We start from the raw sequence: 20,049 nt of genomic DNA on the forward strand, positions 1-20,049 counted from the left end.
AGACCAAGACAAAAGCATGCAAAATCATCAACTTACCCAGATACCCTGTTCAAACATTATATGAAACAAAAGAGAAAAAAAAAAATCAGCTAAAGACCTCCATCTGTGCCTTGTGTAATCAAGCTAGAAAGTGATATTTTCTTTTGTAAAGCCTTTTACATGGATTGGAAAAAAAGCACACTGTTTTATAAACTAGGAGGCCATTGTATAGATGGAATTGTGTGCCATTTAAAGTATGAAGGTGTTTAGCTTCATAGCACCTTTTCCCCTGCCACAGAAGTCTTACTGATTTTGGACATTTACATATGCAAAAAACTGTCAAGGAGCAGTATTATTCTGTGAATTTCTATTGGTGTTTCTATTCTGCAGTTTGCAAAGCATTTTCTGAATTCTGTGGGTAGAAGAAAACATGATTACCCTAGACCTAAAATTTGTTAAAATGCACTAGAATATTCAGTCAGGATTTAACTTGTTCTTTGTGCACTGAACTATTAAAAGTCAAAAAGTAAATCCTTTAACTGGTTTGAAAGAAGAGCAAATATTACCCACTTTTTTTTTTTTTATTGTAACATTAAAATGACTGTTCTTTAACTGAAGAGAATCTGTTACTGATTGAAATTTTACTGGCTTGAAATTTTCCTGTTAGTAATTTGAACATCTGTAGAGTGCTTCTTGCTTTTCAAATATTTAATATTTTTTTCCTAATGGATAGTGTGGGAGTTATTTAGAAATGTATTTTTAACAATCTAAATTTCACATGATAGGTGATTTTAAATTCCCTGGAAAAAAAATGGCTTGAATATATAGTCTTTCTTATTTAGTGTCTCTGAACTTTCACATGTACCAGTTTATTAGTGACCAAAAATCCTCAGCAGAGGTGGTTATTTTACTGATTGGTGTAAACTGACAGGCCTTTTCAGGCCCTGTGGTTTCTTCTCTTTCCCCCTTGCCTCATAGTTTCATGTAAAGGCTGAGAATGTATAGATATGTAAGTTTTTCACACATTCTGGAAGATTTCAGACATACTGATTCCATGACATAAAAATGTATTCTTTTCGTGGGTCTTCGCTTTCCAGAGCAAATGATACATTGCCAACACCAGAATCACCAGAAAAGAACCTGGAAGAATTCTCACTGTGTTAAGAGGTTGTTTCAGAACTGGAGAGAACGAGCAGGGTATAAACATCCAAATGAATATCTAGATGAATAATTCATTTAAGGATTCCTAGGCAGTTGGATTTTTACTGTTGCCTCTGAAAAGGATCTGTTCTTTAGGGACTTTAGGGACTCCTTAGGGGAGTGCATGAGGATTTTTTTAAGGTCACAAAGTATATGCTTATCCATAGATTACATCAAGTATAGGAAAGGGGGCATTCAGAATACTATTAGGACTATAAAATGAAGCAGCTGCATGAAAAGGAAACTAAAGCTTTTAAAAATATATAGCCTAAACCTATGTAGCTGGTATTTGAGCTGTAGCAAGCTTTAACAAAGAAAATCCTTACATGCAATCAAAGAAAGGTATAAAATCCGTTTGGTAAGTTGAGTAAGCTCTTTCCATCTATCTTCTTCAGTACTTTTTCTTTTCCATCCAAAAGCATCGTCATGTGACCAAGAACTTCAGTCAGCCCTGGAGGAAGCAAAGCAGCCCCAGAAGGACAATGTGTTCATTCCAGAGTGTGCTCAGGGCGGCCTCTACAAACCAGTGCAGTGCCATCCTTCCACGGGCTACTGCTGGTGTGTGCTGGTGGATACGGGACGTCCCATCCCCGGTACCTCAACCAGGTATGGGAGTACATGCTCAGTTCTCAAAAGCTGTGGTGAGAACATGCCCTAGTGTCCATGAACTATCATGTAGACTTCTATTGCTGGTGGAATTATGTCATACAGGTTTTTTATAAAGTGAAATATTTTGAGACATCAAAAATTAAGGCCAGATGGCCATAGACTTTTTCACTGCAATGACACAGGCAGTTTGCCATCCTAGTCCTATTCTTTACTCCATTTTTGTGCTAGGAATCCAAGACTTGAAGCATATAATGATGATCCCAGAGGAAATCTCACACTCCTTATCCTGAATATAAAAGAGGCAAGTGAGATGGTCTATGACACAAACCACATCCAACCTCAGAAATGCTTAGTTATTTTGTTATTTTTCCAGCAACCTCCTCAACTATTTCATATGATGGCCTTTGATGGAATAACTCCTCGGGAACCCATAGCTAGGAAATATCATTTTAGTGTGTTATTAATAGAAGGTTGGAGTTCAGTCATCTCAGCTGAACTGGATACATGGTAAATTATTGTAAGCCACATAGTGCAGATGTAGGCAAAGCACATATCAGGTTCCAAAGGATGTTATTTAGGTTGGTTATTGAGGTTTGGCCCTTGTAGGAATGCTATAGAAGCTCATATGGAATTGGCAAGCAGTAGAAGTATCTTGATACAATCATAACTCTTTTATAACTTAAGCAAAAACTTTTTTATCATTTACATAAGGTTTGTGAAAGAAACCTACATTATAAGCCGCTTGCTGTAAAATAGTATTTTCTGGGGAGGATTTTTTCGCGTATTCTTCAAGTGTTGAGTTATTGCTACCTGTTTATACTATAGTCTAGACTATGCCAATTACAGTGCCATCTGAAGTGGACTTGATGATCTTAGAGGTCTTTTCCAACCTTCGGGATTCTTTGATTTTATCACTTAAAGTCACTGTTGATCAACTGTTTTTGACAAGTTGAGGTCCATAAATGGTCAAAACATAATAGTCTAAATTTGATGCTGAAACTGTAGGATCACTATGCATATCGTATGAGGATCTAAAGGTAACTTCTAGAGATTCCAGATACTCCCTTTTATGCACTTTCTCTGTTCTCCACCCCTAGGCTTTTTCACTCTTTCTTCTTTTTAGTGCTAATCCTTATTATCTTAAATAATTTTATTTCCTGTTCCCTAATTTGAGTCCAAATCATCTTTTTGTGCTCGTCAAGCAATGCAGCTTCTGCTGTGGTTTTGGTTTTTTTGGGTTTTGGTGGGGGTCTTATCTTTTTTTGTTTTTGTTTTTGTTTGGGTTTTCTTCTTGTGGGTTTTTGGTTTGGGGTTTTTTGGGGGAGAGTTTGTGGTATTGTTTCTTTTTCTTTTTTCTCCTTTTTTGGTTTTTGCTTTTTTGTGTGTGTTTTAGTTCTTATTGATATAATTTTATTATATGGTCACAGAATAATTGAGATTGGTAGAGATCTCTGTAGGTTTTCTGACTCAATCCCCTTACTCAAAGCAAGATCATCTATAGTAGATTGCTCAGGACTATGTCCAGTTTATTTTCTACTTCCCTTTCATTATCTTCCTCTCTTTGGATACTTAGAGACATCATTAAGATCCCCCATGGGCCTTTTCTTCTCCAGGGTGAACACTGTCAGCATTCTTTTCTTACTATACCAAATGCGCCAGTCCCTTAATCATATTTGTGGTCCTTTGCTAGACCCAGTGTGCCCATGTCTCTGTTCTTAGGGGAGCTCAGCGCTGGACACAACATTGCAGATAAGTCTCATTCTCCCACTGTGAACGAGATGGCAACTTATTAATGTTGTTCCATGTCCCAGTGTCCTGGTCATTAAGGAAGAGGTTAAACAAAATTGTTTAACAATAGACAAGCTTTGGGGCCCTCCACTGGTAACTGACTTCCAGCTGAAATATTTCTGCTCATCCCAACTATTTGAAACTGGTTGTTCAGCCAGTTTTCAACACACCTCACTGTTCATTTATCTCGTACATACTTCGTCAGTTTGTCTATGAGAATGTGCTCAGAGACAGTGTCAAAAGCCTAGCTAAAATTAAGATAAATAATATCTCCCCATCTCACCTTATCCACTGAGCAAGTTGCAGAATCACAGGAAACTGCAGTCTTGGCTATGTATGATTTCCTCTTCATAATTCCATCCTGACAACTCTCAATCACCTTCTTCTTCATATGTTTTGAAGTAGCTTATAGGAGGATTTACTTCATCACCTTTTCAGAAACCGAGGTGAGTATCTCTGGCTTATTTGGCTCTTCCTTGCCCTTCTTGAACACAGAAGTGGCATTTTCTTTCTTCCAGTCCCCAGGAACCTTTCCCAGTCTGTAAGATCTTTCAGATATAGTAGAGCGGCCCAAAAATCAGCCAGCTTCCTCAGCACTTGTGGGTGCATCCCATCAGGTCCCATGGAATTATGTATGTCCAATTTGTTCAAACAATCCCTGAATTGATCCTTCATGACCCAGGATAAGTCTTCCTTGCTCTAGACTTTACTACTGCTCTCAAGAACCTGGGTTTCCTTGGAGACAGGGAGGAGGTGCCATTGAGTACTTGTGCCTTCTCTCTGTTCTTTGTCACAAGGTCTCTTATCCCACCCAGCAGCAGGCTCACACTTCCCTTGTCTTCTTTTTGCTGCTGATACACATGTAGGAAGTTCTTGTTGCCTTCATGCTCCCTACCAGATTCCCAACCCCATCCCTGCGTGCTTGAACAGTGTCTGTTCCTCCTGTATCCTCTGACCAATTGCACGCTTCTTTTTAAATGTGAATTTTGTTAGGTGCACTTTCTTCATCTCTGTGGGCTTCCTGCCACATCCTGCACATCAGGATGAACCATTTATGAAACTGAAGGTGATGATCCTTCAAAATCAACCACCTTGCTTTCCTATTAATATGTATAGTGTGCACACAGTATGTGCCATTTTGGCTCCTGCTGTCATACAGACTGGAATTCTAGGCCTTCTCAACCCCTTGATGAATCACCTATGGACCTAGAATTAGTCTCTGTCTCTTTTTTTTCCCCTGTTTGGTCTGCTGGGCTCTTGTTTTTGGCAACTACACAGTCGCTCAGCTGTGGGAGAAGAGGCAGCAGGAAGACCTTTCACTGTGATGCATGTCTCAAGGTTGAAAGGCTGGAAAATTGGATACAATCTTTCCATGCATATGGTTTAGACACAAAAGTGCTCTGCCTGATGACTGATACTAAAAAGATCAGCTGCTATGTTCTTGACCATTTACATAAGGTCAGTCCTCAGTGAAGCTCTGCGGAAGTAAAATTTAGTGATATCCCCAAAGAGGACATTTCTGAGCACAGATGGGTAAGGAGAGTACTCAGTTTTAGGAATTTCATACTAAATAAAGAATGACTGGTGTATTTAGGAATCTACAGTCTTGGTAAACAAGCAGGTGAGATTACTGCCTGGAGTTTAGGAGGAATGTCTAGACCTCATTTCTGAGAAATATTTAGATGGGCTGAAATCCCATTAATTATTTCTTGGTTTTAATTTTATTTTCTATATTTATAAAATGAAACTTTTTTTTTTTTTTTCAGGGAGAGGGAACTAAATGGGAACCAGAATAAAATGAGGAATATACACTTGTCTTTTTATAATTCTTATAGAATGGAAAGAAGGAATATGTGAGTCCTTCCTAGTTTAAACAGTCAGGGGCTTGTGAAAAATTTAGTGTACTGTCTTTCAGTTTTCCACTTCAAAGTACAAATTGAAGGATCTTAAAACTCTACTGTGGGAACTGATGTCATTAGTACTCCTGGTAGCAAGATGGGTGCGTAGCATACTGATATCCCTGTACTGCAGATAAGGGTCAAATTGGTAAGGGACAACACTGAAAGGATAGACAGATCCAGAAAGCTATTGCCAGAGCAGCTCAACATTCTGCTTGTTATTTGTTTTGAATGTACTCATGAGAATTATATTTGTCATATTATAAGGTTCTGAACACCTCAATAAATGGCAATCATGTTAATTAAGACTCTCAAAATGAAGGGAAGTTATTAACACTCACCTTCTAATACACTGTCATCTGAAAAAAAGACAAATCATTTGTCAGTGAAGGTATTTCAGAAAAAAAGAAACTCATTCTAGAGTTAAAATGAAGGTATGCCAATGAAGAACCCTTCTAGGACATTTAAGACAATAAAACAAAAGAAATAGGTGAAGTTGTGGAATAAATCTGGATTAAAAGGAGGTAATGCATTTAAAGGCTAAAAACAACCATTCCCACAAAAGTGTTGGTGTGTTCCTCACGAGCTGGCTCCCAATGCCTCTTGGAAATCACAGCATGAACCTCAGCCTTTCGGCTCAGTGGGGACCATGAGGCTGAGTTCTGACATGTGACTTTTTTAGCAACTAGGATCTCGTGCAGAGTAAACCCCAAACTTGCACAAGATTCTCTAAACTTAAAAAGGAACATAGATCATCTGTTTCATGAAGCTGCCCTCATTTTAGAATCCCTGTGGAAGCCTCCATCCTCTTCTGCTTTGTACACCTCAGTAAATCTCAATGCTTCCCAGCAGACTGATCAGAGGTATAAAGCAGTCTTCCTAAGCCCTTGCTAATTCTAGATATACATTCACTGCTGGGAATTCTTTCCCCTTTTAAATTCAAAAGAGTAACTTGGGATGTCTTTTAACTACACTATTTTTAACCTGTGTTCCATTCTGACATACTATCCCGTTCCCACTCTTTCTTCACGAAAACTGAGGCAAGTCTGTTTTTCTTATCAGTTTTTAGCATGGGTGTTCCTGTATGGTAAACTTTAAATGACTTGTTTTCTTTCTTCAGTTTCTTTAAAGAGTTAAACATAGACTTTTCACATTGCAGCATTTTAACACCTATTGGGCTTTTATAGGTTTAGTTTGTATATGATGGACTATGTGTGTATTTAACAAAAATATCAGCCAAAAGGGTAGAAGAGTAGAGGCCAAAAAATGAAATGTAGGCACAGAGCAGCCATAGTAATGGAAGAGAAGGAGGGGAATGCAGAGTCAGGTATCAGATTAATCCGGGGCCAGGCTGTTTGCCAGATACTGCATTAGTGGGTATTGCTCAGAGACTTCCCTTTCACTGTTTTCTTGGCTGATTGAAGTGGTCATCCATCAAGTATCTGAATCCAACCCATGTTATCAAAGCACCTTCTATTTCTGCCATTATTTAGGGTAAAAAAGAGTCTGTAGCTCTCCCATGTCCATAAAAACGATACTGTACCTTCTTGCAGCAGCCAAAACTTGGTGGGCTAGTAGTCAGTTTCATTGGGTGGTATAGAAACAAATTAAGTGCTCAAAGGAAAAAAATATTATTGCTGTTCTTTCTGCTGCCTAATAATTAAGAGAAAAATATTTAGGCATTGTTTTTAGAAGCAGTCTGACCTGAATCCAGGACATTGCCACCATTCAATGTTTTTAGAAATATTTTGTTCCAAAAAAATTGGATTAGTATAATTTAATGAGAAATCTAAGTGTGCCATGCAGTAAATGTGCTTTTGGTGAAGTTGGAGTAGGAGAACTTCAGTTATATAAACTATGAGAGAGTCTAGAATCTATTCAGTGAACAATATGTGCACACATGTGTATTGACATGATGCATGTTCATTTAACTGAGAATTGAAACATTCTCTGAAGTGCTACATGCTAAGTCCTGCAACTTCAGTCTGCTTTAGGACAATAAAGTAAAAATTTCTCAGGAAGAGACTCTGTTGAGGTGAGTGAAAAACCACCATGCTTTGATAGTGGGACATGGAAAAGGAGGTGAGATTCAGCAACAGATGTTCCTCCCATGCCTCCTAGTCTGCATAAAATATATTGCTAGTGGTGTTGCATAAGTCACTGTTTGTTGGAAGTACAAATAGCAGAATTTCTTATTAACAGTTAGACTAACAAAGTGACTTTAAGTAAACTCAACAAGCATAGAAGAACCAGAATATTCCAGTAGCAGGTGGAGATTCAGTCTCCTTCACAATTCACTTCAAGCAGTCCCAGCTCAATTATCTTCCTTCTGGAAATCCTATCACTTTGCACTCTTATTCAAAACATAACCCTTCTTACTTTAACTTTTTAGAGCTGCAGTAGTTCCTAACTACAGTACCTGCCTTGCTGTGATTTTGGTATTGTTTCTTTGTTTCTCTGGTGTTTCCCAACATGAATACTGTCTGTGGTATTGTTTATGACTTTTTTTTTTTTTTAGGGGGGAGACAGTGTCTTTTTTTTTTTTTTTTTTTACTTCTGTGGAGCTTCTTTTGTATATTTTTCAAAATAATTTTTATTTTGTATTAATTTATGGCAGTTCTTTAGTTTTCCTCCCAGTAGAATGGGTTTTACAAGAGAGAATATTTTTTTTTAGTTTGTTATCAACTCCAGGAGAATAAAGATGGTTTCTTTGAGGTAAGTGAAAGATAGATAAGTTTGCATTGCCCTCTGAATGAAAATGTGGGCTTATTCCCTAAATACAAGAAGGTATGAGGATTGCAAACTTTGAAATTAATTAATTCTTGATCCAATTAACCTTGGCTGGTTTTATTCTCTCCCTGTTTGTTCTTTAGATATGAACAACCTAAATGTGATAATGGTGCCAGAGCTCACCCAACAAAAACAAAGGATTTGTACAAAGGCCGCCAGCTTCAAGGTCAGTGAAAAGGGTAAATTTAAGTTTATGCATTCCAGTGCTTTTGTTCATTCTCTACAGTAAATTAGAAAGCAATTCCTTACCCTGTATCAAAACAGAGTACCTTTTAGATGCTGCTGTATTGATTTGCCACTGACTGAAGTCTTTGACTTTGGAGCAGTGTAAGTCAATGTGGGTCTTAGGATCTTGTCAGAGAAAGTAAGGCTAATTTTAATCAGTAGTTTATTGGCCATCACATTTACTTACTGGAATTATTATTTGCTGCTCTCATATGGGGGAGATCAGCAAATATATCCAGGATAACTTAACCTGTGCTTCATAATCCTTGTTCTTGCAAAATCCATGGAAAATTTGCCTCCATCTTCAAATCAGTCTAATTAATGTATCCATCTTACTTTTCTCCAAGAGTATCTTTGTCAGTTTACCTCACAATAATACTTCTTGAAATGATTCTTTGTGAAAGGAAAAAATGGTGTTTATTAGAATTTTCATTTTTTTACACTTTTTCTAATCATGTGAGAGATCTTATTTGTGGATAGTTGAGCTTCACAGAAGTCAGTAGACTTCCTTAATTTTTGAAATGGCCTTTTAGTATGCTTGAATAACTTGAGGAGTAGCAGGTTTTGTGATATTGCACATTATGAGAGAATTACAAGTCACTGTCAGCCATTGTAAAGAACCAAAAAGAAGTAAATAATATGTGCAGATCTTTCATGTAATGAAAAATAATCTAGTTTGGTCAGCCAAAGAAACATTCAGACAATTCTCAGACTATGCCCATCAGTGTTGAAATGCATATTGAGTGAACACACATCAATGCTCTCTGTCATGAAATAAATTTAATTACAGGGTGTAATTAAAAAAAAAAACAACTAGCTATAACTCTAAGTTGCGTTCTATATAGAAGCTAATCAAAAGACCTGGTTGAAGATGTCCTGCTTATTGTAGGGGGGCTGGAGAAGATAACCTTCAAGGGTCCCTTCTAACACAAATTATTCTGTGCTATTTACAACTCTATGGAAACCAGTGGAAAGTTAGCCATCTTCAACAAATTATTTCACACAACACTTGCATAGTTACAGACTTGGATGGTTACTTGATTTTATGGGTTTTTTTCTGAATGGAAAGAACTTGACTTAGAGGACATTATAGCAGAACAGAAATTGAAGAAACAAGTTTTGCAGTTAAAGATATCACTTACTGGTGATATCTTTCCTACCTTTTGCTAAATATTTTGAAAAACATTTGCTTGATGGACTCTTAGAGGAAAAATGGGCAGGTGAAGGTTTTTAAGATTTCATATATCTATTTTCTTATCTAAACTGCTAGTGCTTTCATACAGTACAGTAATAAAGATTTATCCAAAATCAAGATACAAGTGAAATAGTTAACAAGAATTTTCGATGCTACAAGCTCCTACTTGATAAATTAATTTTCATTAAGTTATGCAATGGTATATTGATTTTCCTTTTTTTTTACATTATGGTATTTTGCATTATGTGTGCTTTAGTCAAAAAACCACTACAGCAATGCAAGCCTATAAGTGTTATAATTGATATGTATGACATTGATTTGCTCTCTCTCATGTTAGGTTGCCTAATCTTTGACTTCCAAATGCCTTGTGTTATTTTAAAATAAGGCAAATACCAAAATTTCTTAAATACATATAGGTTAACTAGAAGAATCTCCCATTCTGCAGCAGCATGGAATAAGTACATGTCTGTAGAAGTAATGGGGAAGAAGCTACTTCCCAGTTGCAGTTGTGTTAAGATGATTATTTTTTTCTTTCTCTCCCTGCAAGGCTAAATGCACAAGTACATTTTCCAATAAATGGCAAATTTATTTCTTATCATGAAAGCACTACATTGAGGGAAATAAATTGGATTTACTTTAGACAGTTTTTTTAAAAAAAGGAGGTTGAAAGATGAGCTTGTACAAGTATTCACACAAAGTTGTGTGAATAGCTAATATGAATCAAATTTTAATAGCAATGAATCACTGTTATTCGGGTTTTTCTATTGTAAGCAGCCTTGCAAAGGCATGTTTGCATCTGTGTTGTCTAAATTTAAATATAGGATATAATTTCTGAGTGGTGCCAGGACTGAATAAAGAAAAAAACTAGGTTAATTGGAGTCTTACTTTTAAGGAATAATACATTTCTGAAAGGATGGGTTTGCTTGATTTCCTGATTAGAGCCAAAAAAATGCAGCAGCCCTTGGTGAAACCACTCTGACTACCTGCCATGTAAAACCAGGAAGATTTTAAAATAATTACTTTACTGGTATGAATGATCTTAAATGGGATAAACCCTACAGGTAGATCCTCAAGTGGATTAAATTAGCATGGTTCTGCAGCTTCACTGATTTATACCACCTGAAAATTTGAACCCATTATATGTAAGCCGAAAGTAAACCAAGAAACAGTTTTTGGCAAGCATTGATACCTTGTTAAGGCAAAATTGTGGCAGATAAGTCTCCCTTGGAATCAGCAGCAAAATTCCCACTAATTTAAACCTTCACATCCTAATGTAACCTAATATAAAGCATCTGAAGCTGAAGGCTAGCCTAATGTTTGTATGGACGATCCAAGCCACCTGTATCTCTTAGTTTGGACTGGAAGTTATATAATAATAATAATAATAATAATAATAATAATAATAATAATAATAATAATAATAATAATAATAATAATAATAATAATAATAATAATTCCCATTAGATTTCTAGTCCTTTTTTAAAGCCAAAGCATTTTTCTGAGGTTACTTGCGGTTATGATCTTTCTCAGAAACTGGTTATTCTGAGATAATGAAATTGAACTCAGGAAGGATTATAGAGAATGTCACATACTATGGAAACAAAAGGGTTTTTTATTTTTCTCACAGTCAGAGTTTTCAAACATTTGTATTTTGACCTTTTATTTTCTTCTGTGTTATACAGTAAAATGGAATCTCTGTGATGTAAGGTCTTGAATAGTTTTTTCCATACTTTGGATTACCGGCGTGTTAAAGAGGAATTCATTTTTCTACATAAGCTGATCAAGAGCATTTAAAAGGATTTAGCCTGAAGGCTAGTTAAGCAAAACATATAGTATGATGAAATGAGGTGTAGTTACCCCTGTAAGCTTCCTGTTCATAAGGCTAGTCTTGCCTCTGCTCCAAGCAACCTGGAAGAAAAGGACCTTGGTGTGTAAGAAAGCAAGACTTGGTAGCATACTGAGACACTGCCAGACTACGCAGATAATTTGTCTCCTGGGCAAATCCTTTTCTTATTTAAAAAGTATGCATAGAAAGCAAGAAGTCTGTGGTTTAGGCTCTGCTGTGTGTGAGGGCTGCATAATCTTTGGATAGTACTTTATAAGATTTAAGATTTTTGTATTCTCACCTGATTTGGGAATTTATCTTATTTTCCTGCCATATGATTTTCATTACCCAGACAAGAAATATGAAAAGTAAATAGAAACATTTTTAAAGTATTCTGGACAATGTCGTTTTGATCACATAATATTTTTTAATTAGCAGTACCCTTATCTTTTGTGCAGAAAAAAACCCCCACAAAACTCACAAATGAGTAAATGACACACAAGTTTCAGCAAGGGACACAATGTGAAGCTAGATTTTCAGACTTTACTGAGTTGCTATGGTTTTGTCAATTTAAGTCAGACCACTAATTTTGTTTACATTTTATTTTGGTTTGCTTAAGTTTCTCCATTTCTTTAACATGATGTGGGGTTTTTTTGACGTTCCTACAGTTGTGATACTTCATTTCATGCAAAAGGATAATTTGAGAGGGGAAAGTATAGTTTGGAAATGACAGTGTCTCGAACAGTAATACAGTATACTGACTTGGGTCAATGTGCAGATGTAGTAAATCAGTCTACTAAAAGTCTTGAAAGTCTCCCTTTTTAATTTTCTCTAAATAGCACAGTTCTTCACTGTTGAATATTTTGTTTTCCTGAGATACTGATTTCAGTTTGCCTTGCTGGAAGTAGTATGCTTTCATTGCATTCATGTTCCTGTAGGTTTTTACTTGTAATGTAAGATCAGCATTTCACTCCTATTTCTGTCCTTACTGGCAATCCTTCACTTCAGTTGATTATCATTACAATTTGTTTCTGGACCATTTCTCCTAAAAAGGTGAGTATTTCAGGGTTTTGATAGCACTGAGTTAAGAAGCATCTGAAAGGTTTTTATTGTCCAGGGTTTATTCGGTGGCACAAGAAGGATCCAAAATAGTTTTGCACTGCCTCTGTGAGACAGATTTTGATTTCTTTGTGCCTCCTTTTCCCCACAACCTTTTCTTCACAACCCAAATCCAAAACTCAGCACTTTCCATCCAGGGCCTAAGCTCTATTAATCATGGTACTCTGATGGTCTACAGTTTAAGTCAAACTTAGAACTTTACGACTCAATTGAAATGTCTTGACAGAGGTCCCTTGTATAGTTAATCAACTTAATAACAAAACAAAAAAAAATCCCTTAAAACTCTTCCTTAAATATAAAGTACAAGTTATTTTCTAATTTCGTAGCCTACTACTGACTCAGCTCTTGTTTTGAGCTATGGGTGTTCTTGAGCTTAGTTTAACCTTGGCATTCAAGTAGTTAATATTTTCTCCTGCAAATCATGCATGAGAGCAGTTTAACTCATCTGTTTATTTAATTTTAGTGTTACTTAAGAGAAACAAAAATATTCTAACTGCCCAATTCTCTTCCTATTGTAATGGCTTTATTTACTGTGTTTCTGATGGGATAATCCTGCACTGACCCTGAACAGTTTATGTTTTGTGGAGGCAAACTCATGATTTAAGGTATGGGGGAATTATATGTGGATAAGTACCGTTTACTTTTGGTTGTTGGCAGTGTATCTTTTTCCAAAGTTAAAGGGAAATAGTCGGAAGCACTCAAACCACAATGATGCAACACCCACAGCCAAACAGCCATCATATGAAGTGTCTCACTTCAAAGGCATCTTAAAAGAAATGGAAAGTGATAGAGGCTTAGCTGCCTCTCCTTTTGAGGTTCATTCTATCATGCAGTGGTTCCACTTTTGACTATGACTGCATCAGGTTTTATAAGGTGCCAGAGAATTTCTCAGCTAAAATGCTGAGGTACCACCACTGCCCTACCTCATCTAGCTTAGCCTGTTTCTACATAGTCCTTTGTTTCTTCAGTGTAGTCTGGTACCAACACCAAGTAGAAACTAATCTTGCCTTATTTCACATTCTTAAACATTTGAATGACTAAAACTTTCTTTTTTTTAAAGGCATCAGATAAGGCATAATGCAAATTTTTAACACATGCCTGCCTTCCCATGAGCTTCAAATTGTTAGGTCAATTGGCATGTAATGTTCTCCACTGAGCTGTGATTTAAAAGGATTATATTTTTATGATGTAACCAGCTTTCTGGCTGCATGAGCTAATACTCAAAATACTCCTTTCTGCTATTGAATCTTAAAGCTCTGAGTAGTCAACCAACCACTTGAAGTTGCTGGCTGTTTTGAATGAGCTTGTAACCATTGCTCTGAGCTCTGTGCTGTTCTATTTACCAAGAGGTACTTGGCAAAAAGGCTCTGTACAGAGCAGAACTACCTAAATAATGGCTATGACGAGGAAATGTTGGTTCAAATCTGGTGTGAAGCTTTATGACAGTGAAGTGGTGGCAGAACTGAACAGCTGTGTGGTGAGTTGATGGAGGGGAGCTGCCTGGAGCATGGTGGGGTCTGCAGGGAGGACGTGAGGCTCAACAGTGAGGTACAACTCCCAGAGCTGGAGGTTCGTGATGGGAGCAGAGCGAAGCCCCCATAATCCAAAAGGAAACAGCTAGTGACATTCTATGCCAATTAGACACCCTCAAGTCTGTGGGCTCAGGGAGGGTGCAGTGAGAGTAATGAGGGAGCTGGCCAGAAGAGCTTCCCAAGTCACTTCCAGTCATTTACCAGCAGTCCTGGTTAACTGGGGAAGTCCCAGAATTACCAGAAGGTAATTAGCAAATGTAACACCCATCCGTGAGAGGGGTTGAAAGGATGATCTGGGAAGGCCTGTCATCCTGACCTTGGTACCAGGGAAAGTCATGGAGCAGATCATCGTGAGTGCCATCACACAGCATGTGCAGGACAACCAGGGGATCAGGCCCAGCCAATGGGGCTCTATGAAAGGCAGGTCCTGCATGAGCACCCTAATCTTCTATGGCAAGATTACTTGCTTAGAAGATGAGGGAAAAGCTGTGGTTGTTGAATAACTAGACTTCAGTAAAGACTGCTACACCATCTTCCACAACAGTGTCCTGGAGAAAATGAGTCTTTTTTGGCTTGAACAGATACATTTTTACTGGATTAAACACTGGCTGGATGGCTGGGCCAAAAAAATGGTAGAGAATGGAACTAAATCCAGTTGATGGCCAGTCACTGGTGGTATTCCCCAGGACTCAGTATTGAGGTTGGTCTTGTTTCATATCTTTTATCAATGGTTTCGATAAGGTGATTTAGTGCATCCTCAGTAAGTTCACAGATAACACCAAATTAAATTAGATGGAAGTGTTTTTCGGTTGGAGGCTCCACAGAGAGATCTTGACAGGCTGGATCAGTGGGTGGAGGACAACCTCATTGTGTTTAGTCTCCCAGTGGGAATTTTAGCTCCAGAGGGAGGAAATCTTGCAAGTTATTTTTCAAGGCTCTGCAGATCACGCTGATTTCCTGCATACCCTCTTCTATTCATCTCCTCATCCTGATTTGATTAATAATAATCTGGCCATGGTTCTTCATACTGCTTTAATTTTGCCTCAGTTTGTAATAATTTTTTATCAAAATGAATAATCACACAAACTTACAGTAGAAATATTAATATCTGAAAAAAATAATCTCAAGCACATAACCCAAGAGCTACTTTATGTGCAAATTTGCCTATAAAAATTACAGTGAGAGCATTTGTGTTACTAGGAAAATACCAGTGAAAGACACAACTCTTTCACAGCTAACAAAAGAGAAAATCTTGCTAATTAAAGGTGGTGCTACTGTCTCAGCAATAGCATTTCATTCATTGATCTACTTAATATTAACCTATAATATTATGTCTATTTTAAAAGGATATAGTAGAACTAATAAACACTGACTTCATTTGCTTCACAGCATTTGGCTGTGCCAAAGAATATATGCTCTGTTTCTCACCTCACTTGTTGCTGTCCTTCTTTTCCAAACAAACACATGTTTAAGGACAGCAGTTTTGCCTGCTATCAGTGTGAGAACATGCCCAGAAGGGAGAACATTCTCCTGTATCTGGATGGATTCCCAGGAGGTTGTCTCACACCAGTTGTACAATTACATTTAATCCATAATATTATATTTACTCTCCTTCTATATTTTTTCCTCATAGTAAGGAGACAAAGAAGGAAATGAATTTATGAAATACTTCAATGCAGAGATTAGTCTAATCAAGAAATCTAAAAGAAACTGCAAAGCAGTACGTTTTAAACATTTTTGTTTCTTTCAACAAGGTCTCTGCAGAAAATACATGTGAGTATTAAGATAATTAAGATACCTTCCCTCTTTTAAAGACAGTCTAAAGTTTACAGTGAAAATACCACAGACCCGTTTAAAACAGCTCCAATTACATTACTGTAGGATACTGAGGTAGTGTCTATGCCCAGTATAAAATCCTACAATAAGCAGAGTGAAACTTTGATCATACTGGAACCTAAAAGGAATTAAAGAATTTGCCTCATTCAACAAACTTTGATGCTTAAAACTACAAGTTCAAGAAATACTTTTAAAAAATCTTGAAATAACATCTGTTGTAGTGAAGACAAAAGAGAGGTATCTCATAATAATGTGGGGCAACTGGCTTGTAGCTCTTGTGTAAGCAGTAGGAAAAAACCAACACCAGCAGGGAAGATTGATATAGAATAACCTCAGTGTTTTCTGCCAGAATGCCTGCAATCATTATCATCTTGCAATCTAAAAGCTGTCAAGAAAAGCTCATATTAACTGAATGGAAAAGGTGAAAACCTTTTAGTGTGCCAGGGCTGTAATCATAATGAAAAATGACACCTGAATCTTATCATGACAGTGAGTGGGAGTCACATAACAAGACACTTTTTCCTCAAAGGCACATGGTATAGGGCTTCTCCTTTATAATCTGATAGAGTAAATGGAATAAAAGCATGCCATGGATTTGTAACACTGTTCCTTTCAAAATGGATCTCTTGTTTTGTTTTGTTTTCATACTTGGATACAAATTCTCCTTGATTATGTGGCAGAAACAGCTCTCATGTTTAATCTGTGGACAGGGAAAAATAAATATTTTCATTTCAGATTGAATGTATATCTGGAGCTATATTTTCAAGAGGGAACAGCAATGGTAAGGCATTTATTCTTTGTGTTTAGTCACTTGGAGAAGTGTTCCAGTTTTCAAATAAAATGAGCACTTCAATAACTGTGAGTTCAGTGGGGATTTTCAATTCCCAGCAATTATGAAAATATCCTGTACTTACAATAAATCACCCTAGAAATTTTGTGATTTTCATCAAACAGTGACTTTTTGAAATGCAGACTTAGAAGACTAGGGCTTGTGAAAACTTAAGCCAGTGCAAGCCTTCCCACTTACTAACATTTTGAAAAACTTAATGCGTAATACAGTAATAACATCAGTCATTACTCAGCTGAATTATGACTGAAAGTGTCAAGCAATAAGCCTAATTAACTTGTCAAGGAAAATGAACAAGATGTAGTCATTAAGTATATTTTTCTGAAGAAAATATTTTTGCTTTAGCCTCCAAAAGGCTTTTTTGTGTAACCTCCTGCAAAAGGGCAAAAAATTTCCTCCTCAAGGGCTTTTAGTTGTGGAGGCCTAGAGATTGTACTCAAACAAGGAATAACATTGCATATTTAAAAACACTAAAATAGTCTCATATGCACTACCATGTAGTATATTTAGCCTGCTGCAAAAAATAATTACTTTGTTTACTTCTTTTGAGAAAAAAGCTGTCTCTGATAATCAGTCCATTCAATACTCATGGTTTCTAAATACCAGCATAGCTTATCTGAGACCAGAGGAACTGATCAGTAGAAGAGCGTTGCACATCTCACTGAGGTTGACTTTATTTTACAAAGTAAAATATCATTATTGAACATAGTTTCTTACTGAGGCTCAAAAGTAATGCCAGGTTTTGTCCTCCTCATCATGGCAGACCAAAGACATGATCAATTTCACATGCTTTGTCTTGGTAAGGAAGTGCTGCAACCTTGGTGCAGCCACAGATAGAGGATGTCATACCTGTTGTTATTATGGAGAACCTGCAGCCAGAGATGAGCTTGGAAAGACTGTCCTTATTGTTGTTAATTGTTTGTCTCACAGCAGTTTATAGTTGTATAGTCTGGGCTACCAGTGTTCTGGGCACTGCACAAATACAGAATAACAAGACGATGCCTGGAAAATTTGCAGTCGAGCTGATTGCAAAGCCACTCGGACAATGGGTGGACAGATGCCATCAACTGGAGAGCCAGTGAAAGTTCCTGCCAATTCCTCAAAGTGCTTCAGTCTGCCAGCATGTGTCACCTTCATTTCACACTGGCTGAGCTTAAGCCAGCTGGCTTCCCTCCGGGTTCTTCTTTGCATCAGGTATTTAGCCTGCAGAGAAGGCATTTTTCTGGGCTCAGTGAAGAGATGTAGAATAAATACTCTTTTTCACAGGGATGACATTTTATATGATACTATCTCAGTGTTTTTCAAATAGATGGTGTTATTCCTTGGTTAAGTACAGTTTATAGGCCTCCACAACTGAGAACCCTCAAAAAAGAAATGAAATCAAACAAACATCTGGGAAATCTTTCAAAGGATTCAGAATGCTTCTCGAGGTTCAGAAATTTGCTTCTCTCTAGCTCAGCAGGAGTGCTACTGTTCATTGATTCCTGATGTTAGCATGTGGCAAAAATCCGTGAATAATTTTGGGAAATAAATTAGTCACAAATTTTGCCCTTTACATTTGTGGAGTTCTTGGATTTGCTTGCTATCTAGAAATGTTTTCTTGTAAAGCTTTTTTTCTCTGTAAGTCATCCACAAGCAACTCATTGTAAATACTCCTAAAGTACAATCCATGACCTGCTGAACCCTGATCCTGCAAACACTTACTTGCATTCTTCTTGTGATTAGTTCAGTTAAAATCAAAGAAACTTTTACATGCAGTTGTAAAGTTAAGCCCAGGCATAAGTGTCTGTAGGATGAGAGTTTAGGTTGTTCAATAACCCTTGATATTCTATGGGCTATGTAGTCTCTGATTGTTAAATGAGACACAGCCAGCCAGAACCAGTGCAAAGTCAGGGGTTTTGAGTCCCTGGGTATTGTTCCTGTTCTCTAACTGGAGAGTTATAGAATGCAAGTCTTACGAGTCTGAGGTTTGGGTTCTTTGAGTACATAATCCAGATTTGCTGGTAGTGATCCAATTTGAAATTAGCTTTGGAACACAGTTCAATGCAAAGCAAAGGTCATTGAATCAAATTAATTTAAGAAGCAGAGTGAATATTCATCAACTTTTTTTATGGCTTCTTAATCACTATAGACCCTTCTGTGCTGTGAACTTTATAATGGGGAAAAGTACTGATAAGTGAATTCCTAGGCTTTATAGCCAGACAAATGGAAGTTATAATGGAAAATGTCTACTAGAGCTGAGCAGCAAATTTGTCTGCAGAAAATAAACCCAGAGTTTGAAAAATTCACCTGGCTCACTGAAGAGGAAAGCAGAATGTAGGAATAGCTCTTGACTAACATATTCAGCTAGTAGAAGTAGTAATTAGCCATAGTACTTTGTATACTATACATCTGGTGGTGAAAAGACTAGACAGCTAAAAATAAATATGAATTTAACTCATAAATTACATTTGGAGTTTGGCTCTACAATCTCAATTGCTATTATTGCTGTTTCTCTCTCATTTTCATCAAGCAGGAAGGCATCATAAAGAACTCCATTAGTTGTGCACTTATATGTGCATCTAAATATAATCAATAATGAACAGACTTACTCTTTCATGTATGCTGGAAATATCCATATCATAATTTCAGTTCAGAGAAGTAATATTTAAATGGTCACAAAACAATATCTCTGAACTACTGAAATTAAAAGATTGCTGTTTTTGTATTAGGATATTTAGCACATATTTCTATCCTTGGAAATTTTTCAGTGTATCTGATGCTTGTCCTTTAGGCTTTGAATGCTGAAAGTTAATTGGGAGCTATTTAGAGAAGGATTTTATTAGTTAGAATTTTTGTCTCTCTCTGAGATCTGTATAGCTGAATTCACACTATTAAAGAAAGAGCTGGAAGGATACAAAAGTATTCCTAATAAAATCTTAAACACTCTGAAATATTTACACAAGAGAGTTTGGAATTCTTTTTTCCCAAAATAACATGTACTTGTACAGGGTTTAGGAAGGTGCATTGGTGTATAGTAATTTCTTCTTGTGCTTTTTGGATTATGTGTGCTAGTAATTTCATCACACAGGAATAATATGTTTCTGATTTACCTAGATTAGAAGTGTTTATATAATAACTAACATAGCCCTAAATTTAAATCTGTATTTATATTAAAATTCACATTTACAGACAGAGATGCTCTTATGCCTCTCAACTCACACTCC

General features: G+C 36.8%; 1 protein-coding gene across 3 annotated transcripts in view; it reads left to right on the forward strand.

Moving 5' to 3' along the window:
- The window catches only part of SMOC2 (SPARC related modular calcium binding 2), a 137,177-nt gene that overhangs the window by 93,805 nt on the left and 23,323 nt on the right, over positions 1 to 20,049 (forward strand). For all 3 annotated transcript variants that reach the window (XM_058801730.1, XM_058801731.1, XM_058801732.1), the window contains exons 8-9: positions 1,599 to 1,785; positions 8,348 to 8,430. In XM_058801730.1, coding sequence (XP_058657713.1) covers positions 1,599 to 1,785; positions 8,348 to 8,430 — 270 coding nt within the window. The remainder of the gene's footprint in view (positions 1 to 1,598; positions 1,786 to 8,347; positions 8,431 to 20,049) is intronic.

The sequence above is a fragment of the Ammospiza caudacuta genome, chromosome 3 (genome assembly GCF_027887145.1).
Source record: "Ammospiza caudacuta isolate bAmmCau1 chromosome 3, bAmmCau1.pri, whole genome shotgun sequence".
Classification (NCBI taxonomy): domain Eukaryota; kingdom Metazoa; phylum Chordata; class Aves; order Passeriformes; family Passerellidae; genus Ammospiza; species Ammospiza caudacuta.